General features: G+C 35.5%; 1 protein-coding gene across 5 annotated transcripts in view; it reads right to left on the reverse strand.

Moving 5' to 3' along the window:
* Window positions 1-27,577, reverse strand: part of ZDHHC21 (zinc finger DHHC-type containing 21) — a 44,765-nt gene that overhangs the window by 11,483 nt on the left and 5,705 nt on the right. For 3 of the 5 annotated variants that reach the window (XM_021379919.1, XM_021379917.1, XM_021379918.1), the window contains 5 exons: window positions 27,187-27,388; window positions 24,692-24,790; window positions 21,911-22,022; window positions 20,025-20,163; window positions 10,723-10,839 (listed from right to left, as the gene is read on the reverse strand). In XM_021379919.1, the coding sequence (XP_021235594.1) occupies window positions 10,723-10,839; window positions 20,025-20,163; window positions 21,911-22,022; window positions 24,692-24,790; window positions 27,187-27,340 (621 nt within the window). In that variant the 5' untranslated portion in view covers window positions 27,341-27,388. Of the gene's footprint in view, window positions 1-8,855; window positions 8,956-9,387; window positions 9,580-10,722; window positions 10,840-20,024; window positions 20,164-21,910; window positions 22,023-24,691; window positions 24,791-27,186; window positions 27,389-27,577 lie in introns of those variants that run through there. The other 2 variants (XR_002433238.1, XM_021379920.1) reach the window with 2 other exon arrangements.

Consider the following 27,577-nt stretch of genomic DNA (forward strand, 5'->3'; position numbering starts at 1 on the left):
CTAATTTTATCAATATCAATTAGGTTCAGTTTGAAAATTACTAGTTGAGTTCTACCTTCTGTATTTTTAAATCAGAGAACTTCATGCAAAATGAAAAAAGAAGCTATATTATATATGTAAGGAATATTCCCGCAAACTTCTAGTCTCTGATGAATTGTGTTTATAAGATTTATGTATATGTCAGTAATTACTAAATAATTCAGTGAATGAAAACATGACAACAAATTAGGAGCACATCTGCAAAGAAGATGATACAAACAGATTTCCTCAGTCTATTTCAAATCCATGGTGTGTTAGGTGCAGATGCCTGCTTGACAGCAAAACATATGACAAAACTTACATACTGTATTTCTTGATACTTACTGATACCTTCTTAAGAAAAAATATTAAGGAAAAAAGAAATGCTTTGCAAGGCTAGCTACTGGCCTTCTTCACGCGGAAGTCATTTTAATGGTCTCATGTCTGAATTTGACAACCATGTACTTAGCCCTGAGAATACACATAGGTCATTGTTATTTATATTCCACGGTACTTTTTATTATTTAGAAAAATAACTGAGTTATGATAGGACTTCTTCCCTGAGCAATGAACAGGATATTATTGGCATAGTATTTTTCTTGTTTCCCTGCACAGTATAAAAGGTCTTTGACTAAATTTTCAAATTAATGCATTTCCTTAATACTAATGTGAATAATGGTTTTCAATAAAAACATTCTCAATTTATTTAAAAACATGCCATGGCTTAAAACAGATAAGATCTTCTTCCACTTAGGATGTTTTACACTTGAATTTACTCCGATATTTTAAATAGCTTATGAGAGAGCTTTTTAAAAGAAATGACATTTTATTTTGATGGAAAGTACATGGACTTCTAAGATTGGCAGGACATATTAATTTAAAAAGTTAAACTACTTCCTTCTCTATTTGAGAAAAATAACTCAGAGGCTCAATTTAAACAGCTAACAAAATCTCATTCAAAGACCAAGACCAATTAATTCCTGACCAATTAATTTATTGGACTTTATGTAGTCTTCTAATAGGAGATTTACGTACTGGCAGATTAAAGGTAGAGGCAGGAAAAGGAGAATGGATAAGAAGAATGGGGTAGATACAGACTGACAGGGTTCACATTAACTTATTTTCCATTATATCTCTGATTTCAAATTATTAATTGGGTTTATACTTCACATACATTCTGTTCTTCCTCTACAATCTGTATTTCATGGTTTATTATAACCAGGTAAAGTACATGCTTGCCTAGGAATCCTGATTTACCCTTTAAACCTCAGTTTCTTCTGTGCTAAACTTAATTATGAGGATTAATAGTTCTTTGATTACATTTCTGCCATCCTTGGGGGAAAAAAAAAAAAAGGCAAGCCCTTATTATTTTACTAATCAAAACAGTATTTAATAGATTATCTGATTAAAGATATGATTACAAATATTTTTAACTATAAGATACTTATTTCTCAAGAAAAAAAGCATTTTAGTACAACTACAGCACTTCTGCAATATATTAAACAGTAATGGATCAGCACTACAAAATATGGAAAAAGTTTAATAGCTTTTTGATTTTATTCATAGAATAAATTCACTTACATTGCATTATTTTGCATTTCATCTCTGGTAAAATTTTGTCTTACACTGATTCTACATGGAATTTTATTTTTTTTTCTTCTGTATTTTTATTGTTTGTGTTTCATTTTGCATTATGCTATTACATTAAATGATACTTCTAAAGGAAATTAAGTGCTTGAAAATATTTCTTTGGGATGAAAATATCAAAAAATTAATTTGTACAACTTCCACTTTTCTCATTTCCTTAAAATGAAAGTTGTTTTCTTTTCTTTAGATAATAAATGAAACCCTGATCCAAATGAACAATGTTCCTCAATACATTCTCACTGTGTAAGTCACATTAAGATGTTAAAATGTATGTGTTAGTAAGTTTAGGATGTTCATGTTGAGATATATCTGATCAGCCAGACAACAAAAATACCACTGAAACACATTTGCTACTTGAAGGTAGAAAGGAGAAACACTGCAACAACAATACAAGATAGTACGTAACAAATATCAACACTTAAACATGCTTCTAAAGAGACAAATCTATGTGGATAGGCATCGTATTGTACACCAGTCAGACTGTTGAACACCAGCTGTTAAACTATTTTCCTTTCCATCCTCCTCAAGGCAAATGAATGGAAATGTCTCTACCACATCCACATAGCATTGAGGCTCCAGGATACTGGTATATCACGGTACACCATTCAAACCATTAATTAACAGGAAACCCCGGCAGCATTAATTAAATTAATAAAGTCACTGTCCACTTAGGTTATGATAATACATGTGCTCCCCTGCATAAAGAACACATGGTATCTATTAAGTTTATAAAAGTCCATCCATTATATACTCTTGCCCCAGAAAAAAAAGTTAATTACTAAGTAATTTTAAATAAAAGTATTTCTCTGCAATACTGACTTAAAATCACAGAAAATCATATTGGATGGACTGTAATGCAGAAATAAGGAAAATGCATTTAATTTCACATAGTTTGTTTGAACATATGGAAAAATGAAAACACTAACTGTTTAGTGTTTGAAATAAAAAACAATCAAAGGTAATCCTTTAAAATTAGGGTTCAGATTAGTCTCTGCAAAGGATGCTGTTTAAGTGAAACATCTGGTAGTGTTATGTTGAGAGACAGACCTTTTTTAACTTTGGAAATGAGATTAGTAGATCCGTTATTTGTAAGTGTCCGAGTAATTTCTAATTATTTTATCTGGGTCACAGATAATCCGCTTTTACAGGGCTCCCACAATGACATCAGAGGATCACTGCTGAACTGATTATCCTGTTACCTTCCACCATCCATGGGAAGATGGGATTTTCCTTTTGTGCAGAGGAACAGAAAGAGAGAACTGTCTGATTGCTTTAGACAGGTGGCGGCCAACAAAAAAAAAAACAGCACAGATCTTGAAAAGAAACCAACCCTCACATATGCAAAAGGTATCACAAGTCTTACAACAGGTCAGCAAATTGAATATTTTTAGTAGTGACCGGTGCAACTTAAAAACCTCACTAGATACAAAGCAGAAATGTTAAAAATAAGTGTTGCTTTATAACATATCAAGATGATCAGATAAATCATTATTTAAATGCCATGCCATAGTATTTATTACTTGAACTACAGTGATATCTTGTAAATCAAACATAACATGATACGCTAGAATCTTACTGTATCAGTGGAAAACCTGTGTTTTTTAACATCATTTAACTGTTGAAATGATGCAAAAAAAACCATACTGATTTCTTTAAGCAGAATTGGAACATGATTCTATGATTCTGTGAGCAAGACAGGCGCAAATGCCAGGTCTCATCTTCTACTAATACACACTCAAGTAACCTGACAGTTTCACCTTTTTAGAAGAGCCTGGATTACAGTTCTTTACCTCTTGCAATCATAAATTTGAAGCAATCTCTAGCTGATAAGAAGACTTTTTTATTTCCTCTTGGTGAATTTATGCCTTTTCATACGAATAAATTGGGTTTATATGCACTTCTTTAGGAAAACAAGCACCAGTTGTACAAAAAAATAACCAAAGAGAAAACTTCTTAAAAAAAATGTGAAGAAAATGTGTCTTTGTCTGGACACTATTTAACTTCTAATCAAATTTTATTACATCATATAACTACAGAAAAAAAAAACTAAATGGAAATAAAATGAAGTAACATCTGCTCTTCAAGATTTGCTCTTAAGTCCAGTGCAAAATACTCCTCCTAAACAAACATTACATTTACCACTGCAGTACAATGTCATTAACTGGCATGAGCAGTAGTTAAACAAGACAGCATGTTTTGGATGCTTTTTGTAGACAACTTTTTTTTTTTTTTTCTGAAAGGGAACTGTCTCAAGCAGAACAGTAATTTATATACAAATACTATTTTTATTGTTTATGACAAACCAGCAAATATATAAAACATCTCTCTGCCTTGAAGAAGTTTGGAAGCACCTGTACTAGAGCTACCTTGTTAACTTGTTCTGCTTGCAGTGATTGTGAAATAATCGCTCATGGGAGTGTCCCACCTAGAAGTCATCTGAACTAAGTGGTACCAATAATAAGATGTTATTCTCAGCAGGAGAACAACATTTTTTATACATTTTTTTACTTACTGTGCTATTCTAAACTTGCCTTTACTTCTCAAGCAGTCATTGAAAAATACCATGCTGCCTAGGAATCTACAAATACTGACTCATCTCCTGTTATGAAAGACAAAATTTAAATTTGCAGGACAAGCAATGACAGAGAAGACTGAAAAAGCCATTGCAATGCATGGAAAACAAGCAGGCCTTCAATATAAATACATGATCTATTATGGAAATTACTTCAGACTGTGCTTACTTCTTGAGTGAAACTGATTTCTACCACCCAGCTCTTCAGAAGCATGAAAATGGTTACCAGTAAAGCTCACTGTTATGCTGAGAATTTTAAAGAGTATCCTCTAAATTAGGATCTGATTTCTCGTTTCAGAGATTTTTATATTAGACAAAATGTACCTGCTTTTATCTCTAAAGTATCCAAATAAAAGTTACCCAAGAGAGGGAGAAGTGCTAAAATTCGGGATGATCATGAGAGTAAAGGCAAACAGAGCTTTGGGAAAGAACTGCAGGACAATGACAACAGCCATGTGCCCTTTCTGCTGCAAGAGTGTTACACATATGCTAGTTTCTAGAGAGAAAGCACTAATCTCATATGAAGTGGCCACCTCAGCTGCTCCCCAGTTCATGAGAATAATTCATGTCAAAAGTTCCTCTAAGGACAGTTTTTTGCCAACCAGCTGCTCTCCTCTCATTGTGGGAAGTCACCTCCCCTGCTCTTTGACTGCTTGAACCTCCAGACGAGATATAAATAGCAGTATGCTCAAGACACTCCAGCAGTAATACCACAATAAGAAAGGAAGAATACATACTCAGAGAGATTACTGCATATTGGATAACTTGGTCTGTTAGTCACTTTGCACAAGAGCCACGTGTAAGTACATAAGGTACAGTGGTTTTATTTTTACCAGAGATAAGACTTCATCCAAGCATCTCTCAGTATCTACTGAACACACAGGAAAGAGGATACCAGATCACACACATTTTTTTCTTAATTTAGAACTCTTACATAAAGGATCTACTGTTACAACCAAAGAGACTTGCACTACGACACAGAGCAGACAACTTCACAGCAACACAGGAATTTGGCAAGTGTCAGCATACAGAGCAGAATACCTCACCTGAACTTCATAATATGTTTTGCTATTTTTAGCAATTGTGCTGTTTTAAAAATATTTGAGTATCTTGGGTATGCTCTTTGCATTACATGAGTTAGACATTTCTGACTTCTGAAAAAAAAAATTATCAAGGAGAGAAAAAGCCAGTATTTCTCCCTAAAATCCTATGAAAAACTTCCTTCATATGGCTTATTGAGCAATGATAGCTCAATTACCGTAAAGAAGAACTCTGCTCAGAAAAATGACATATACAAAGGTAACTTCATGCAAATTCATTCCATATATTCGCCTTTACCTGTCCTGCTGCTGTGGCCAAAAAAGATAAACTTCTAGCAATTTTCCTTCTATAAGCCTGAACAATCAGTACAAGCATCAGAGTGCTCTGAATTCTGGAGTACCTATCTTGCTTCATAACTGAGCTACATTCCAATCGTTTACCTTTGAGCAGTCATCATACTGTGGAAACCATCCATAAATACAGAAGCAAGAAGGTGTCATTTCAGGCTGTAGCTCCGTACTACTCATGATGCTAAAGAAGGAAGAAAACTATTGTTTCATATAGCATGTTGCTTCTGTGAGACTGGCGGTAAACAGAAAACTTGCAATATGCGTACAAGATATTGAAGAAGTGGGAACCGGGATTTTTAAAATCTGCACTACCAATATCCCTGGAAAAAGTTAGTCTTAACCACTTGTATTACTTTTGTTCAGAGACGGGAAACAGAAACGATTGGCTTGGTGTCTGGCAAATTATATAATGACTGTCTGCAAGTTTACTTTATGGAGAACCAAAAAGTTTTGCTACACAGGAAGTCAAACTGAGATAAATCTTGAGTTTATTTTTTCCTTTCCAAAATCCAATTCTGGCAGAATCAGAAATACAGGTAAATAGCAAACGTTAAACCCAACAAACTTGAAATTACTTACCTCATCTAGCAAGAGGCCCCTGCTCTCTTTCACCTCACTCGCACATATCTGTGCTGTTTCAGCAATTTCTGAAGTGTGTGATCTCAAGAATCACTATGGAGCAACTAAAGTAACTGCATGCCTACACCTGTGTTTCTTTTAAAATTAACCTCAAAACCGCACTATTAGTCCTAAATGACTGGTAAATTGTGGTAATTTTTATCTGTACCTTACAATAAATTTCATCAATTCAACATTTTAAACAGAACTCACTTCAGATAAAATTTGCTCAGTTTATGCAGGAAGGCTAGGTGCTGAAGAGTAACTCCATGTTACTAAGTGATCACAGTTTATTGCTTCTACAGGACATTAATGCATCTACATTGCACTCAGCACTGTGGGTAGGTACATCCATTCTCTTTGTTTCCCTATTCTAAACATCACAAGTGTCTTTGGGAAGCCCTGAAACTACTCACCTGCGGCCCTCTCATCTGCCTTTTTCACTGGCTAGCCAAAACTTTTGGGAAGTGCTCACACTACAACAATGACACTGTACAGCTACATTTTCTGACACAAGTTACAGACTAAGCACAGCCTCAACAACAGATTTGGTTTTCTTTGTTTGAAGTTTGACTAGCAGATTTCCTGAAAATTACTGCATTTTTTACATTCACCAATTCCACACTCATTAAAGAATGAACAAAAAGGAATAAGGATTGCGCTGCTGATATGAAAAAAGGCATGGACATGGAAAAGGTAGAGTGGCTGCAAAAAGAGAGATTTTGTACAAGTGTATCTGGATATTTACCATGCAAGCTTTTCTATCCTGTGAGAAAATCCTTACAAAAATGTTCACCTTCCTCTATGACTGCTGCATGTGATGGGTTGCTATCACATAAACATTCTGTACCTTATATATGATGTAAGTAGCACTGGTAAGACTACACCTTGAATGTTTGGGGCCCCTCCCTGCAAGAATACTGAATTGCTCAAGTATGCACAGATAAGAGCAAAACTGGAAAAGGGACTAGAAACAAGATTACAGGGAACAGCTGAGGGAACAGGGGTTGCTAAGTCTCAAAGAAAAGAGGCTCGGGAGATTTCATTGCTCTCTACAACTACCTGACAGGATGTTGCAGAGAGGAGGGCATTGTCTGTTTTCTCGGATGACGAGCAATAGCATGCAAGGAAACAGTCTCAAGTTGTGCCATACAACATTTAGATAGAATTTCTTTATGGAGAGGGTGGTCAAGCATTTTGAAGGGGCTGCCAGGCAAGGTCTGTTGTGGAACTCAAGAGACATATGGATGTAGCACTAAGGTCTAGTAAAGGAACTCTGTAGGTCAAGGTGATAGGTGGACTTCGATGATCATGAAGGCCTTTCCCAACTTAAATGATTCTATATAAACAAGTAACTTTTCCACTCAGATGGTAGAAGTGGATGAAGGCCCCAGTAAATTTACCGAAGGTAACGCTCTAACCACACTGCAACTTTAAGAATTTTGAAGGCACTTTGAAGGCACAGAATAAATTGAGTGTCTCAGTAACTAACGAGGTTATAATTGTAGTTGGGGATGGCAGGGGATTAAGATCTTGCTTATCCAAAAATGTTACGTTAAAGGTTTCCATTTGGTCTGAAAAAGCTTTGATTTCACCTAAGCAAATGCAAGAGAACTTCTGTAGAACAGTGACTGCCAAAACAAACGCCAGAGAAAACCAAACAGAACCCAAAATGTATACAGACAGCAATTTCACTTAAGTAGGAAAGATCTGGAAAAAAGTAAAAGATGGAAGTTCAAAAACTTGAATGATGTTTTCAGCAACATCCTTCTAAGTAATATCAGCTAGCGTCTCTACTTTCAAAAATCTAACCATGGTTTCTTTAAGCTGTAAAGTGCCTTTCCTCTAAATAAACAAATATCAGTACGTACTTTGAGAATCAGAAAATATCTGTTATGTAGGGAAGTGCTGGTGGCTTCACTTTTAACATATCCCTTCCTCAACAGTGGCACAAAACTTAGCAATCCCTGCACTAAAGCTGGGTTGCAGCTTACCTGTCCTATCTGTCCCTCCTTGTGGTACTCAAGAATAATGGCCTTACACTTTCTCTGTCCACCAAAGTAAGGTGCAGCCAAAGACACCCACAGCTGACAGAAGATATTCAGCAGGAGTGTAATAGGGAATCTCATCTGAGGCCATCAATTTCACATCCTTAACCAGACTGAAAGTCAGATGCAGAAATTTCTTTACAGAGGACTGAAACACTGAATCGGGTAAAGCAGGGAGGCTGTGTTGCTTCTGTATTTGGATATATTTGACTGAGGAGACTGAGTATAGCACTGAATAATCCTTTCTATGCAGCTGGCCCTGCTCTGAGGAAGGGTTCAACCTTCAGAAGACCCTAGTAGCCTATATTATTCAATGAGTCAATGCAACAGTACTCACATGGTGTGAACAGGTATTCCAATTACACATTTCTACTTCCCAGTAATCCCAGACCTAAAATGCTGCACATAAAAGGCAAGCAGAGAAGCCCTTCCTCAGGTAGTGTGCAGCGAGAGGCCCTACTCCAGACCTGTACCTTCTGCTGCCTGACTCTCAGAGACCGTATAGTGAGTATCTGCAATTTTGTGGTGTGTTTGTTTGTCAAAGATAACAAAAGAAATTACCTAGGCATGCTGGAGCTTGACAAGCCACGGAAAAGGAGGCTGGTCTTGACAACATTATTTTCAGCTCCTACCTGCTTCAGGGCAGCAGCCGGTTCAGTAGCTGTTTTTGCGACATACAACATAGTATGTTACAGAACTGGCATAGAGAAGGCAGCTTTTCATTATTTTGTAGGTTGGTGGCAGCCTAACCGCATAAGGGGTCAGCCTGGTGAGAGAATGTACTAAGAATTGACGTGCGTCACAGAGGCAGCACAGAAGGTATCTTGTGTCAAAATACAAATGTTCCAAGTTTCAGGGGTATCTGAGAATTGGTTTCACTCAGTTTTTATTTCATGTATGCTAACAGTATAGATGGATACTGATACTCACTACTCAAATTTAGCGCAGTTTCTGGCAGCAGCAGGCAGAATAGAACCATACATGTTTTGTTTTGTTCTCTCCCACATAATTTCTGTGTTTTGGTGTAGTACTAAATGCATGGCTTTTTGTTTCTGCTTATATAACCATTTAACAGTCTCAAAAGACACGCACATTTCAGAGTACGAACATCAAGGCTTCTTGAGTTTGTCTCCCCCCACCAGTTGGAGAAGGAGGAGAATCCAGATGTCTGAACCACTTCAGCTAGATACCTAACAAGGCATAGTAGGGCATTAGAAAAACTCTGAAGTAAACAGACGTAAACGTGTGCAGGCATTTAAACACAGAGTTGACCTGTCAGCCAGACCTGGGAACAGAAATCAGCACAAAGGTAAATAGAGCAAGAGTTAAGAGTGCAGAAAGCTAGAAGATGGCTAGACAGTGTATTATTTCTGCAGCAGTCACACAAGGATAAGAAGGCAGTAACTTAGAGAAAGAAAACACAATGAAAACAATATTTTTGTCTAAAACATTTCAAAATTATACAATATTGTTTGTCCTTTATTCCACGCAAAGGAATTACACAGTACAATTAGGTTTTCCATTTTGCATCTTGGAGGTTAATATACAAACCCTGGTAATGCCAGAATTAATTCTCAGGTAGATCTCAATCAGTTGTAATCGCAAAGATGCAGTTATCTCTTACTTCACTGTTCTAAAAAGTGTTTTGCAAACCAGATCACACATTCTTTTAGATATGTACTGCTCCGACTAATGCACTGTCTTCGTTCAATACCAAGTTTGGAGTACTCTAAACATTTCTATGGATTCTTAATACAATTCTAAAGGATTCACTAGCAGTGATTAATTTCTAATGCAGAGAAGCAACAAATGCTTGCTTCTCACAGATATTTATTAGATTACTAAATTCATTTAAGTGAAAAATGTTTCCACACAGAAGCAGTTTTCTGGGTTATTTTTGTTTGTTTCTGTACATTTAAATATAGAATATGAATTTGTACTGTAACAATTTACAATCATTAACACAGTCTCATTCTACAATTTAGTAACAGAGAAGATATGAAAACTTGTTTATTAAAATACTCAAGAGAAAGTACTTGTCCTCAAAATGTATGATTTGTCAGCAGGCCTCACTGTCACAAAGACCAACTGAGTCTATGGCATATAAAAGTTTAAAATTAAAAACAAATATCAAAATATAACAAAGTAAGTACTTTGTACACTTTATCAATCCATGACAATGTAAGGTTTTATTAACACAAATCAGGAAATTGCTTTGATAGGTGAATTATTAGACACTGGTTTGATAAAAGGCTTCTTAAGACTTCCTTGGAGAAAAGACTGTTTGATAAATCACATAACAAATACGTGGAAATAGTGGAAGCGTTTCTCTGTTGTCCTTTAAATGCAATATGCTTTTCTGTTTTTATTAAGTTTATTGAAAATAAAACTAATACATACTTCTAAAATTAAGGGATTAGATACTTACAGTGAAAATACCAATTAGCTGAGTGTAAAAGAGTCCACTTATTCCACCTAATATTATTATACCCATGAAGGCAGATATTCTTAGAAGAGCAAGTTCATGTCTAAACACAAAAACATCCTAGAACAAGACAAAAAGGAGAGACTTTAGAACTTAAAAATTAATTTAAGTCTTTGAACTGAGTGTACAGACTAGATACGAGCTACTGTAGATTTACAGCTAGAAGCAAACACTGGATTTTGAGTTATGTGGCAAATCATTGATATATTTATGTGTTAAAGTTATAAAACAGTCATTTAAGTATGTAAGTTTTTTCGCTATACTGCTAAAAATTCAGGTATTTAAATTGTGGGAATATATTAAGCTCAGGTGAGTTGTTCCACATTTTTTCCACCTTAAACAGCGTCATATTGCTACACACAAGATTTAAAGAAAGCCATTCTGTTAAGCAGGCTAATGTATAAAGTTAATATATTATCTCGCAGCCATATAAGTTTTATTTTAACATCATCTCTTTATCATAAAAATAATAACATTCCTAGCTTATAGAGAGCACCTAAAAAAAACAACATATCTCTATTTTATTGGCCTAACTGTAATTCTGCCTATTACTCCACAGAAACTTTTCTTTACTCGGCCTCAAGTGATAGCTTATCACTTTAAATATGGGTGCACAAAAAAGTTGTCTCAGAGTAGAGGAGGATATGAATTTACTGTACCATCTGCTCTGGAAAGTCTGCTTTTCCCCACTAGAAAATATGAAAAGCACAAGAGAGCTTTAAAGCCCTCTTTGAAAGGATAAAGCACCTTATTTTTACCACAGGAAAACATTTGTACATTGCAGTTACTGGAGATGTACTGCAAGTCCACACCCCATCTTATCCTTTGATAATGAGTTAGCGCACCCATTCTCTTATTTATAAGTTACGATTATGTTCTCAAGGCTGTCTTTTGAATGTACACATCTGTTCTTCCACTTAGAAAAGCCAGATCACAGCAGGAAGCTATTAAAACCTCTCGAGTAAACTTTAAATTACAACCAGAACATAAAAGTGAAGTGAATGAAAAAAAGATTCCTACTGCTTTTGAACTTTTCCTCTCTACGCTCAGCCACTTGGACATAAGGAAGAAGAACTCAAATTCAGTAATACTGGGGTTTAATTGAGAACACACACACATATATATGTATGTCTTTTTAAAGGTGTTTGATTTTACATTTATTTCCACTAAGTTCCAAAATATAAATCCAGGAAAAAGTTTATAATGGCTACTAAAGTCAATAATTACTGGAAGAAGTAGAAATCACTAATTAAACAGCTAAATCAAAAACCAAAAGGAAAACACACTTTCTCTAAACTGGTAATCCAGCTCTTGTTAGGACTTGCCTTTCTTGCAGATTTAGGGAACATATTCATCACTTCCATCTTATTTAATTCTTTTTTATTCAGTCAACCAGTTAATTCAAAGTTACATCATCTCAAAATCAGTCATGATAATTTCAGTTTCCCTTTTAACCACCTTCACCAAACATTTAAAGAAAAACAAGGTAAGACACTAAGTTCTACTAGATACATAAAATACTTTCTCTTCGTATCTTCATAGATACAGTGTTTTGTTGATCAGAAATGTTTCTACACATTTATCCTTGACAGAAAACACTAAGATGTAAAAGACAACTGCCAGCAGTGAAGTCACATTTTTGATCTAGCATTACACACTCCCATTAATAGAAAAGATACATACAACCTCTCAAGAGTTTAATGGACTTTTTCTCTTGAACATAGTCTTCAGAAGAAAATAGTAAATAAATTTTAAAAATCACCCAATACCAAATAAAATCTTAGTAAGGAATAAGGAACACAGTTTACATTTTCTCTTTGAACTCATGATAAAACAAGAAGCCCTCTCTCTCAGTTCAGTATTACCAGGCAAGATATAGTGAAAGAAATTTTAATTAACTTTCAATAAGAGAAGACCAAGGATTCTTAATCTGTCTTTCCTTCCTCCCTAAAACATGAAAGCATCTACAGCAAAAGAGAAGCTGCTGAATTACTAATGAGAAGAGGTGACAACATCAGTATTTTTCTCCCAGTCATTATGTGTCCCTAGGGGAATCAAAGTCTCTGAGGCAATGATGAACTAGAAACCAATACTGAGCCCTCACCTAGCAATCTGTAGAAACAAGACAGTATTTTTCTGCAGAAACCCAAATCATTGGCAGAAATAGAGCTATTTCCACAATTCCACTGAGATACAGAAACACATCATTCAAGAAAACAAAACATTTTAAAAGGAATTCATTTAAATTGCAGCAATGATAATAATTATACATTTAGGATGTTGCTGCTTTATATTTGAGTTCATGTAAATCTGTTTTTATTATTCTTTCTCAGGACTGACAGAAACATTTTTTCCCCCAATAAGAAAACCATGGAAAGGTACCATAAATCAACCCCAAGACTAGTCAATAGTTAAGTGATCCCTCTTGCCATGTATTTTGGACAGGACCTCTCTCTCGTTCAAACATAATTTAAGGATTCACCCATCTCAGTGTACTAACAGTACTAAGATAGGTTGCCTCTGTCTCCAAAATCACACAAACCACATTCAGAAGAACTACTACACAGACAGAGCCACAAAGTGTAAACATACATAAGCTAATGTCATCAACACACAAACTCTCTTTCTTGGCACAACAAAATTTTGTCTCATAGCAGATTTTTTCCACATGTGGCCAGGCTGACATCAGTGGTCTTGCCACAGATGTAATATACAATGGTTTAACAATAAACGCAGCACTTTAGGTAGCCAGCCCTCTTCTCTCCTTTTTGCCAACATCACAGTCTGACTGTTCTGTCTAATCTTCAGTACAAATGGGTTGTTGCCATACTCTTCCTGCTTCCTATGTAGCTCAGATATACTGTATCCCTTTCACGCTTTCCCTGCACAGTTTGTTGCCTGTTAGAAGAGGCTCTTAAGCTCCCATTAGCCACTACTTCTACCAATACAAACCAGAAAGATTGAGGATTACTTACAAAAAGACATGGATAGAAATGCGTGAAATAGAAATTTGGCACAGAATAAGAAAGTGCACGATTACACTGAGGGCTGTATTACAAACCATAAGATGTAACATCTTTATCTCAATAAGTAATACCAAAACTTTCCACAGAAAGCAAATCTCCATGACATAAGAGTCAAACAAGACTTTCTCTTGTCTCTGTCCCATGGCAGAACATACACCATGCCTTCATTTCTAAGCATCAGCTGTCATGGATGATCCCTGTAACACATACTAATGTCGACTGCAAAGACTCTGTTACAGGTTTATCTTCACATATAGGAAAGAGGTCAAAACTGGTGAGTACAGCCCAAGGTCATAATAAATGTTATGACCATTACTTTCAAATTCAACTTTTTCAAAAAACATTTCAGAGATCCCTGCCATTTACAGCATTATTATTTCCCCGGGTTTACAACCTTAAGAACAGCACACTTTGTACAGAGGACACAGCTTTCAGCAGAACCAATCCAGGACCACAGTATCTCTTCCAGAACAAAGTGAAAACAACCATCAATTTTCATAAATCTGTGTTTACAAGGTAAGATTAATTCAATTCTGATTCTTTACAGAAATATGCTACATAGCATATTAATTGCTAACAAAATACAGTAACACTTCATCTTTCTCTTAGGAAACAGACGTAGAATAAGCTCCATGTTATACATGATAACCTGCATATTTATTCCCAGGTGCAAACGTTTGGCATTTTTGTCCCACTTTGGTGATAAAGTAAGTCTATAAACCTGGATATCACAAAAACAGTGCAGAACACAGAAGAAAGCCAGGCTGTCAGGTTGAAAAAAAAAAGTGCAACAAAAAGACTTACAGAATACAGGTTTTACAGGAGAGAAAATTCACACACACAAAAAATAAAATAAAATGCAAACAGCACTACAACTATAAAAATAATTGTCTACACAGAGCTTAATCCAGAATAGTAATTCTGAAATTACTTTAGATGTAGAAAAGAGTTTAAAAGGCAAGACAATCCTGGCATAAAAAAAGACACTATCAACAAATTAAGTTTTTAAAAAGATGTTATCCTCTCAGACTTTCTTTTTTAATACAGACGATGTATTTATTTTCTGAACTTTATTCAGGATTCATATACTGTCCCTGTAATTATATAGGAGGCTAGGATTTTTTTTGTTTTTGCAGAGAACCAAGGAGGGCGATTTCTTTTTAACATAAAAAAAACCCTCCTGTGGCCTGTAGGTCATTTCATAACCCCAAGAAAAAATGTCTCCTTTAGTGTCTCAAGACTCTAATGGATAGAATGATTCATATTTACAGATTTCAGTTAATATTAATATATAAATATATGCAAAAAAGTAAGTAAAAATTATTCTCACAAGTTTTAATGAGTATTTCCCAACATCTTTCATTAATCTTAATTTACTATCTGCAAGATTGAATACGTCCTAAAGAATACAGACGTCCCAAACTTCACACTTTTAATGAAGATGCAACACTTCAGACTGAGCTTCCAAAAAAATCACCAAAGCTAGCTGAAGAACTCATGAGCTATTTTATTTGGGCCACATAATATTTTCTGCTAGGATATCACATAGACTACTTATTATTTCCTTTGGTTCTAGTAGTAATTGCACTCCTCCTGCTGGACAAATAGAAGCAACAACCACAACCCATCCTTCCGACAATAGATCACCAAAAAGATCCAGGAACACTATGTAAGACCTGAAGCTAAAACATTTTCTCTCTGTTGAAATGGCTTCCTCTATTAGCCCTAAAGCTATAACCTTTACCTTACATACTTAATTTAAAACGTTCAGGTTTCTCTTAGTCTTTACAATTCAAAACGCAGATTTTCATTTGGGAATAAATGCCAACAAGCAAACAGCAATAATATTTTCATTACAAATTAATCAGTACTATGATAAAATGATTATTTCACAAAAGTATTAAAACAGTTTTAAATTCCATAGCTCCAGTATTTTGTATTATTTTATATTAAAAGAACAAAAATTAAGAGAGAGGAGGGCACACAGCCAAAAAAATCACAAGTGTTTTTAATGAGCAGGAAATAGGCTAATTCCAGATGGCTGTGTAGAAAAAAATATCCAGGTTTTTGAAACTGTGCTAAACACTAGCCCCTGTCAGTTCAGAAAATATAAGCTCTCAGATGAAGCCAAAATTTCTACAACAAATAGCACTTCCATGAAAGGTAAAATACACTGTAGCCTCTAGAACGCTGCAATACTTCAAAGCTCAATTAATATCTGAAGACTGAAGGAACTTTGTAAGATGACTGTCTAAAAGCCTACTTAAAACAAATTTTCACACTGTTCATTTGATATAAAAAAGACAATTCTGACAAATTATTCCGTGGCTTAAAATTATACAACAAAAAAATCCTAGTTACACTTGAAATAATCAGTCCAGTAGGGCTCTGGTGACATATTCCAGGCAGAAATACTGACTAGACTCCCTTCTTAGTTTTCTAAATTTCAGCGTGTACCCCTAATCCTCCAGGTGAAAAACTACAAAAGCTGAATATTAAGTTTAATACTAGTCATAACAAAGATCTGAAAAGATCAGACCTGCTTTGTCTACCGTATTTTTCTATTACAATTGTATGTGATACATGATAACACTGATCCAGTTTTTCAAAAGCAAGAGCGTCATATGAAGTGCCCACAAATGCATACTGATCAAGCCAAAACCAACACAACTGAAACATAACAAAACTACTGTTGTGTGGGTTTTTTGCCCCATGATTCTAAATTTAGGCAGCCAAACACGGGAACCAGATTTAGGTAACTGCATTAAACCAAGTTAATCATTCCATACATACTTGGCTTCCTAACAACTTCTTTTTCTAAAGGGTATATGTTAAAAATAGACCTGTCTCCAAAGGACTTGAAATTTACCCAATTTTAAGGTAGCTATCAAGAACAAACTTTAACACACATTCATTTCCAGAACCATTTAGTATTATTACCATGCACAGTTCGCAAATGGTCTGAAGCAAGCATGATTTCCTGTCTCCTCTCTTGAATACATCACCACTAAGCAAAGAATTTGGTTCCCTTCCATCCTGCTTTTTAAAAGTAATGCTAGTTGTCAGAACTTGGGCTCATTATCTAAAGACACAATAATCGCTTAAAAGTTGTAATATTCAGGGCACTCTCTCACTAAAAAGGAAATATTTTACTATTAGAGAAGCACTGCCTATGCCATACAAAGCAAATAACACTCTTTCCAGTAACATTGCAATGCCCTACCCAGTATGCACATCAAAGTCATGAAAAGCTGTCTGCACTTGAAACCAGAAAATTCTGTGCATAGGAAGACAGGAGGCAGTTTATGATTCATCTTGTCCAGAAATGTGATAGTTTAATTTATTTTACAAATTACAAACTAGTTTACAAAGCTACTGAAACTAAAAGCAAAGGCATTTACATTTAATCATCTCTCAAAAATATTAAGATTCCAAAATTCCAGTATATAACACATCTACATAAAAGTCTACACAGATCACAGACTTTTTTCACAAACAGAGAAATACCGCAATTTTGCATCTTTATTAACTTAACTGCAGCTAAAACAAATCAAAATGGCTCCCTCGAATCATGCGATGCTTTTGTAACAAGGTAAACACAAAAAGCCCATTTCCAGACAACAAACTGGAAAGAAAGAGAGAAATGTGAGCACTCTTCCTTGTTCTAAAACACACAAGTGTACTGGTTTGGGGTGCAGCAGAGTTAGTTTTCTTCATAGCTGCTCATATGGTGCTATGCTTTGAATTTACAGCCAAAATAGAATTGATAACACTGATATTTTATCTGTTGCTGAGCAGCGCTTATAGAGTCAAGGCTTTTTCTGTTCCTCATGATGCCCATTCCAGCAATTAGTCTAGGAGCTCACAAGAAGATGGTAGAGGACTCAGCCAGGACAGCTGATCTCAACTGATCAAAGGGGGTATCATGTACCATACAACGTGATGCTCAACAGTAACAGCTAGGGGAAACAAGAAAGAGGGGGGGTGCTTGGAGCGATGGCGTTTGTCTTCCAAAAGAACCTTTACATGTGTTGGAGCGTTGTTTTCCTGCAAATGGCTACGTAGCTGTCTGAACATCTGTTTGTCAATGGGATAAATGAATTCCTTCATTCACGTTGCATGCATGGACAGTTCTTGCTTTGCCTATTAAACTCTCTCAGTCTGCAAATAGTCACACTTTTACCCTTGTAACTCTCTTTGCCAGGTCACTGGGGGTGAGTGAGCAAGCAGCCGTGAGGGCTTAGCTGCCTACCATGTAAACCCACAACAACTGGTCTGGTTCAGATGACAGGGTAGTGTCTATGGAAAGACGATCCATGCAGCCAGCAAATTCTTCCAATTTCCATTTTACTACAGTCCTTTGAATCATTTAAATGGAAATATTCATGTAGATTAAAAAAAATAGGAAATACCTTGCAAATGAAGATGTCCTCTTTTCAGTGAGCTACAAAAATCCTCAATTCTAGTAAATTTGATATAATATGAAGTTGGTATCTATGAACTTTAGATTAACATTTTTATGAATTCTGGATGATCAAAAGAGCACATTCTTTTTACGTCTTTTAGCTCTCCTTTGACACATCATGTTCACGTACACTTTTCTGGGAGCACTGCAGCCCTTGCAGAATGACAAGCAAGAAAATAAAGATGTAGTGATTGGAAAGATCAACACAATGGAAAAGGCAGTAAGTACAAAGAGGTGGAAGGACCAGCACAACAGAAAAGTGCTATAAAGGTAGGGAAGTAGATTGCTCACCCGTATCAGAAGACTCTGGGTTCACAGGGAAAAGCCTCTACCAAGGAGGGATCTCCAGAAAGAGATCCTTCCTCAGTGGCAGTCAGCCCTTAAATGAGGCCTAAGAGGGGTGGAGCCAGGCTGACAGGTGAATTGCCTTCACGTGTGCTCCCAGGGCTGACTGGGTCTTTCCTCCAGGTGCTCAATCAGTGGTTCAGGCCATGACTCAGCAGTTCCCACACAAGGAACTCAGGAGGTTTTGTCCTATTATTCCTCTCCAGAAACAGTATTTTTCAGAACATTTTGTTCTCTTATTTTGCATCATTTAGGATACAAAATAAGGTAAGAAACTTAAGTTGTTGAACAAAACAGAAAATGGGACTTGCGTTATTCACATCACAGAGCTAGCCTTCAGCACTTTCCAAAGATGAAAGTGATGTTACTAGCAGAGGGAGTGATGGGGTGTCACATCAACACCGAATAAAAACAATCCGCAGCACTTGCAAGAAAACCTCAATAAAATTTAATGTGCACTACAATTTTCTGGAATGGTCTTTGTCTCTTCATTTAGGACATCTGTAACGGTATCCAATTTTGAATATGTTTTAAGATTGTTTTCTAGGTTTTTCTATTTTGGGAGCTTGCGTTTGCATGGTTTGGGACAAATACAAAGTTTATTTCAGATTTTAGGAAGAGGTTTTTATGAATTTTTCTGAGAAAGATCTCATAACTTTCTTTTTTCAAAGTAAAGAATATCAGCTTTGCTGTTCTAATACTTTCAAGCATTCAGCAAATTTCAGACCAACCTCTTGAATATTCTGAATGCTACAGGTAATGGACAAATAAGCACTAGATATAAAGACTTTACAACTTCAGCTCCGTAACTGAAGAACAACTTTTTGTTCTATTTCAGTGTATAAGTTAATCTCCTCTGTGTGTCCAACTGCATTTTGCTAAAGACAAAACTTTGAAATACCATGATGGCATACCATCCATGTAAAACAAATCAAATTTTATTTTCCCTTAGCCCACAGGACCTTTTCCAAACAGGACAAAATATTGCTTCCAAACCAACTTATGCTTTTAACCTTTCAGAATGATCATGCGTTCTCAATCTTCTGGCAATATTACAATTTTCAAGTAGGTACTTTGGACAGAAAAAATACATTCTGCACAAAGTTACTTTGGAGGAAGTAAAAAAAATATATATCTAAAGTAGCAACACTGCTTTATACAAGCACTCACTGACCACTTCTAAAGGAACCTAACTGTTTTGTCTCCTTTCCTAGATTTCTAAGAAAACTAACGTTATGTTTTTAACACTTCAAAATCATACATCATTTTAGAATATATTGTTACTTACCCTAATTAATTCGCTTACTTCATAATATCCATCTTAACAACTGTACCAGAAGGAATGGCTAGTAAGCAAAGTACCACACTACTAGCTATTAATTCAATTTGGAGAGAAAACAAATTCTTACCCAGTTATCTTTTTTCAGAGGCAAAAAGTAGTAGTAATGGCAGAAATTGAGTATCAACGTATACGAACTAAGAATTTGAGTGTAGAAACACAGCTGTAAAAACAGCCAATGATTGTCTTCACCAACACAATTATTAATCCTGCAGGGAAACAAAGTATATATAAAGATTGAAATATAAAGGCTTTTCAACACTATTTATGAAATAGTCAGGCTACACAACTACAAGTTTTGTTTAAGAAAAGTTAAGCTTATTTATGGGTCAAATGTAAGGACTACTGAGTAAGAACTCCATTCTTAATCAAAGCAAAGGCCTCCATGTTAGAGATAGAAGTTACTGTAAAGAGTACAGCTACGTGATCACTTAAAGCCTAAGCTGCATTATTGAAATTACTGCTTAGATTACAAGACTTACTTCCCCTCATCTTCATACAGCAAAGATTCACTCACAGTTTCAAGTAGTACTCAGGTAACAAGATTAAAATATCTGCAAAATTTCACATTCGTATGTATTCTCCACTAATTACATTCCACCAGTATTGAACTATGCAGTCCAAAAACTGGAAATACAAATTAACAATTTGGAATAAATGTGAACACAGAGTACCCTGGTGCTGGAATGGGCTGCCCAGGGAGATGGTGGAGTCACCATCCCTGGAGGTGTTCAAGAAATGTTTAGACGCTGTGTTGAGAGACATGGTTTAGTGGGGATACATTGATGGTAGATGGATGGTTGGACTGGATGACCTTGTAGGTCTTTTCCAACCTTGCGAATTCTATGATTCTACCCCAATTACAAATAAATTTGACTACAAAAAAAAAAGGAGATAATAGTTATGCCTATTCAGAAAGTACTTCTGCAGTCCTTCCAATGTAAAGGAATCTCAAAGAGTCTAGAATGTTAACTCAAAGATTGAAATCTTTGAAATCTAGGTCTAGTCTGCTTCACCAAAGTTCTGCTGATGCATGAAGTTATACCCTACTGAATTTTATGGAAGTGCAGCAGCTCTAGCACAAGCATTGGCACAGACAACAGTACCACACTAAGCCATAATGTCAAAAGCATTACACTGGCACTACTTTCTGAGTTGCAAATAGAAAAAGGCTAGTCTGAAAATGGTTACATTAACAGACCTCTGTTCTATCCTTTTCATCTTGCCTATGTCTCTTTGCTGGAAATTATACCACAGAGCCACTGATGGCAAAGCTTACCTTCATTTTAAGCAACGATCAGGCTGACTTACTTTAAACAAAGAATCTCAGCCAGACTGACTGTGACTAGTCAAGGAACGCAACTAAAAGAAGCAATTTCACTACAAAATAAGAGAGGCCATGACAAATGGTGTTTGCTATAAGGCAGTAACATTTTCTACCCAGCACAGACATTAGATAAACTAAAAATAAAAAAAACTGTCTAAAAACCATGAAATATTTTCAGTATTACAAAAAAAATTCCCTTGTGTGTTGAAATTGCAATTTTTTATTTCAGTTCCAGAAATATGAAGTTTTATTTCTTACAAAAAATATTTTTCCAGCACCAGAAACTGAATTGTAACAAAGTAATATGCAATGTACAAATTAATTATATTGGCATCAGTTTCAAGGAGTAAAAATTGCAACTTTTAAAATAAAATACGTGAACTTTAGAAAATCATGTGATATGTAACAATTTGTCAACAATTAAATGTTACACTGAAACAGTTCTTTTTCTTAAGTTTTACTCGTAGACAAAAGGGAATCTCTAAGCTGTTCTTACCCTGAACTAAATGCCTGAATGATTAAGCACTACCAGAAAAAAAGATCACAAATACTCCATAGTCTAGACCACAAATTTTGAAAGGATAAACTAAAACAATAGTAGATCGTTAGAATAGATGCCCTGGTCTTACCACGGACAGTGGTGATCCATCCTCCTCACACAATGTCCACAACGACTACAATGGTGTGAACGCTTTGGTCTCATCATATTGCATTTGTTACATAATTCCCAAAATTCTCGTTCTAGGGGAAATCATAAAGACAGCCTTAGAAAGATTTAAACTTAATACAGTGTGCTCACAATAAACACATATCCTAGTGATATGAGGAGGAAAAAAAAAAGTACTATGAGGTGAGTACAGTAAGCAGCATATAAGAAACCTTTCCCAACCACCTCCTGCACTATAACCTTAATTAAACTGGCAAATGTTACTGTAGCAATTATTTCATCAATCTGTGCCGGTTTTATTCTCCAAAGTCTTCTCCTCTGTGTTTCTTTGGAGTAATTACTACAGCTGCTACTCAAACAAGGAGGACTGTAACTACATTATTTTCTTACACATCTACTCTGAAAAAACCTATTAGACAGAAACATCATACACTCTCCCTAACATTCCAATACCTTGAGGAAAGACTCATATTTGTTAAATTATTTTATTTTAGCTAACTAAAATAAAATGCACAACAAACACTTCTGAAGCATCTTCCACCTCAAAGCATTTTAAGAGATGAAGAGATGAATCTCAAGACGAAATGCTAAAACAAACATAAGATATGCTTTTATTTAAAAATACACACTAGTTTCCAGTTCCCAATATGAGATTCATTAAGCTGATCTCCAGAGATAGCAACTAGCTGAAACTGACAGGAGCAACTACTGGTCAGCTTAGCTATTATTTATCTCAAATTGTGCCACTGAAATCAGAGGAAGCCTTTGAAATCTAATGATGTAATCAGAAAGCTCATCTACACCCGGGAATCAAATGGCACCAGCACCATAATATTTCAATTTAAAAAAATCTTATATTTTCTGTTTTTAAAGACAATGGCTGCAAGACTGAGAATCTTAACTATTATAAATAGCAATTTTTTGATGCAGATAAGTTTCTTAAATCCCAGGGAAAAAATAAGCCTAGTTTTTACAGATCATTCTGAAATTCTACATGATAAAACATTCTCACCACATAATAAAGTTTAATTTAGCACTTTCTAAGCCACCTGCTGGCAGCCCTTGTCTTTCTTGCTCACAAATAACATTTGGACACTGGAAGTACAGACGCACAATATCTAAGATCATTAAACTAGTAATAATGCCATATGGAAACTGTTTTACAATCTGTTCCCATAAAGCCAGTGTCACAAAGGTGTCGCTCCCCAATCAAGCAGCTAACAGCAGAGTTCAGAAACACCTCAACTACATTTTTTAATATAATTTATACCATCCGAAAATATATCTTCCCATCAAACTACAGAATATCGGGGAACTGAAATACTACTTTAGGAAGGCCAAAAACTTGATGCACAGTAAACATGATTTGAGGCACATCAAAACATCATTACTGCAATCAAGCCTAAGTGCCCCATCTTCAGAAACATCTACAGACTATCATTTCTACATTATATGAATGCAGCATGAAGATAAAAGGTTGGAGACCCATCCAAACATACACCCTAAAAGAGAAAGAAGTGCATGTGCACAAAGCAGTGACTTCTGCTGGTCCTGCTATTTAACTGGAAAACAAAAAAATACATTGAGTCACAAATGTAAACGTCCATAGCTGTGTCTTCATTCCCCATCTCAGACTGCAGGTTCTATGTTGTTATTCCCGTAGAAAGAAGTCTGACTGAAGAATCATCTCTCTGCCACCTTTCCTTTTACTGAATCAGAGGCTTAGATAATGGGAAAAGAAGGAATACCGGTAAAAGACACAATCAGTGTTTCACATCTGAATCCCAAGCATATTCTTTCCTACTATCTCCTACGTAGGTTTTGTGTACCATAACATCAGTCCTGACAATAAACAGATGTTGCTTCCAAACAGATCACCACAGGTTCTCACTACCATCAGGAAGTGAAAGCAAAGTCACTGCAAGACAAGATTGAAATTTTCACTCCTCATTGGATATGTTAATGCTTTCTACATTCAAAAAGTATTTCCCTCTCATGTAACAAAGCCCGTGCTTAAATACTCCATTATAAACTGCTGTGTAAAAGCTTAATGGACTAGACAAGCACCTTAATAGCATTAAATGTGTCACTAAAATATTGGCTTTCTCCATGGAGAATTATTAAGGTTTCAAATTCCCCTCAATTTCTAGTGCACCAGATACTATATAGCAATTGCAGAATAAATTCACAAGTACAGAGGGAATTCTCAAATGTTAAGTTGCTACTCCACAGCAACGCAGTGTAACCAGTCTGATGTTTACTTGGTTAACAGTCCACGCAATCATAATTTATTGCAATACAATGCATAAAAAGCACAGGTAAAATCCAGAGCAACAATAGCTTCTACCATTAGCTTCAGTGTCTTTTTAATCTATCTAGAAAAAAAAGCAGTAGAGTCAAAATGACTAAGCATCTCTAAAAAATGTTATTATCATTTGAAGCATATGTAACATATTTAAAAGCATAGAATGCAAAATTCTGGCCATCAAAATATGTCCTAGTGTAAGCTCCTGCATAACCATACTTCAGAGAGAATATGAATCTTTAATGAAGAAGCTTAGACTCTAGACAAAGTGCTAGAAATTTAAAGGTTAGAAACAGCAATTTATAAAGCTTTTCATTTCAGTAACAACATACACTTCAGCAGTGGTTGCAATTAAATATCATAACAGTACATTAATTCCTAATTATTCTGATGACACTGAAGTAACTTATTCTGCTACATAGAAACAACTTAATGTACCTGCAATTGGAATCTTTGGGTTTTCAGGTAGCTTTCCTGGATCAGCTACTGAGGCTCTTAGTAAAGAAGCTATACAAAACAATGCGCAGAGGTAATAACCTGAAAAAAAAAAGTATTTGTTATTCTTCTTTAGGAAAAAAGCAGGAAGAACACATCACAGTTTTATTTACTTCAAATGTGTTCAAATTTCAAAAGGGTATGTAAGTGAAATAAAAAAACATAAGCTTTTTTCATTACAGTGAACAGAATTTTACATACATTAATAAAACACTATACTTATTAAGTATAAATATTCAGTGTATAGTACACAAAGAAAATATTAAAACAATACTAACCATGTAAGTATATGAAACTCCAAAGGTTATAAAAAAACTTTATTTTATTACCTTTGTGCAGACTATGACAGTCTTTAATTACGTAAAGCAAAGATAATCGATCTTCCAAAATCTAGGAAGTAAAGCCATGGTCCTAATTTTAAAAATAGGAGTAATTTGTTTAGTTTTTAAATGAAATTGAAGATCATCACAAGACACTGTACTGGTATCTATAAGCTTCATCAAATTACACATCTACTCAATGAGTCCCTGTCAAATGGGTTTACAAAGTTATGAGGTCTAGAAGTGTAGGGACAGCTGTAAATCCTCAAACATTTTAATAAATCACCAGCTTAACTTCACAGATCCATCAAGTTCATGAATTTGCTATGTGCTATTCATGGATGTTTCAAATAACCCTATTTTGAAACCCCAAAGAAAATTATACTCTATTCCAGACATGCTTGACCAGTGGGTTGTATAAACACAAGAACTGTCATATTGCACCATTTGCATAGAACTCCAGGTAGACCTCCACTTGACATATCACTGGCCAGTCAGAGATACCCAGGAAAAGAAATTAAGGAGCTGGCAATTATAAACTGATCCTTTGCCATGCTTCCCAGCTATTAGGAAACAGCACATTTCTCTAGCTTCCTTCATAAACTCGAATAGCCTTGACAGAATGATGGTGGATGTATCCTCTATCTTCTACAAATGCTGGATGCATAAACATAGTAAGACTGGTGAATCAAAAGTTTTATGTCAAGCACTGATGTGAGAAGCTGTAAGCACTTACAAGCCTCTGCAAAGGAGCCACATTCTGGCAAAGATTCAAAGCGTCACTGAATTTTTCCAAACTCAGTTCCTGCATTTTGATGGCAAGAAGTACTAAATGACAAATTAAAATAAAAACACACCGTAGCATGCAATACCATTACCTTTCATATTAAAGAAAACAGTTACATACAAATTTTAAATTTATTAATTCAAAGTAATTCCAAACTTCCTCATTGCTTTTGAATCTGCCAAAATAATGTTCTACATCTTGCTTTCACAGGACCGTTGTAAAAAAAAACAAAGGCATTTCCTAAGAAAATTTAAATTTCTGAGCTATATACAGCATGTTTTCATGCATGCTTTAAAATTCTTCCACCCAGCAAAATAAAACATCTCCATCTCAGAAACATTACAAAGAAAGCAATGACACAGTCAGAGTCACTAGGACATTTACCATGACAGAACTATCTGCACCAAAACAAAACATAAAAACAAATGATCATCTAAAAATATCTGACTGCTATTCACAGTGCAACACCTTGATGTTTAAGAAGCTGTATGTTAATTACTCTACAGGGACAATCCAGGACTTGAAACATAGATATTTAATCAGCATTTTCTCAATTTTGGTCTACCATAGAAAAGAGCCTATTATTCCAAGGTGATAATTGCTTTACACTGTATCAAAAACATACAATATCCAGTACTGTCTTCTCAGTTACAGATATACGTTTGATGCTATGCATTCTACAATACTAAGCATTCCCTAAAATTAAAAAGAGAGAGGAAAAAGTAGCAGAGAACGCTGTTTTGACAGCAGCAGCAAGATGTCACTTTGACCTTATCAACTGGTATCAAAAAGCTCCTCCACTGCCTTATCAAATAAATGCCAATCATTCTAAACCTCAAAGTCTTTAGGTGAAAGGAATCCAATGGTTCATCTTCACCAAAAAGATAGTTCTAATTATAATACAAGCTTTTACCCAAGTTGATCCCATCAATCTAACTCACTTTAGCCAACCCATCCATCAAGGGATACTTGACAGAGCTAGCAGAACTCAATTGTTCAACCATCAGTACTACCACCACAACTTCTGACATGTCCATCACCATTCTGTAATTACGCTAGTTAATCCAGTAAAAAAGTTCTAGCTGCAAGACTTGAAAGCTGTATAAATGGTTTACTCCACTTTCCACAGAAGTTTTGCTGTAACACCTCTAAAAAGAACAAGCATCTCAATTCTTAGAGCACAAAAAGAACAGGACATGTCCCAGTACTCTTCTTTATCTTATGCTTTAGCCTTGCCCTTCACCTTGCTCCTTATATTCTGGCCTGATAACTGCTGGTCAAATGTACTACTGTTACTAATAGAAGAAAAGAACAAAGTTAAATAGACTTACACAAAATTGCCACAGCTGAAATATGTCCCTCTTCATAGTGAGGAAAAAGGATGACTTTTGGAATGAAGATTGTATTGTACAGCCAGACAAAGATAATCAGGCCTATGCAGCACCAACCCTGAGGGTCAACCACAAAGTGAATTCGAAGTCCCATTGAACACAAACAAGTAATAATCAGTCCATCCGAGAAGAAAAGATGATCCTAGAGAGACCAAAAAAAAAAAACAAAACACCAAGAAAAAAAAGAGCACATTAAACTGGAATTGTGCTACCTACAGCGTTTCACATACATTCAAACAGAGAAAAGAAACCTGACAGTTTATCATTTAAGGAATCTAAAATGTTTAAAAGCTTGCATGCTAAAATTTTCGCAAGCTCCCCTGGGATTTCA

This window comes from Numida meleagris, chromosome Z (genome assembly GCF_002078875.1).
Source record: "Numida meleagris isolate 19003 breed g44 Domestic line chromosome Z, NumMel1.0, whole genome shotgun sequence".
NCBI lineage: Eukaryota > Metazoa > Chordata > Aves > Galliformes > Numididae > Numida > Numida meleagris.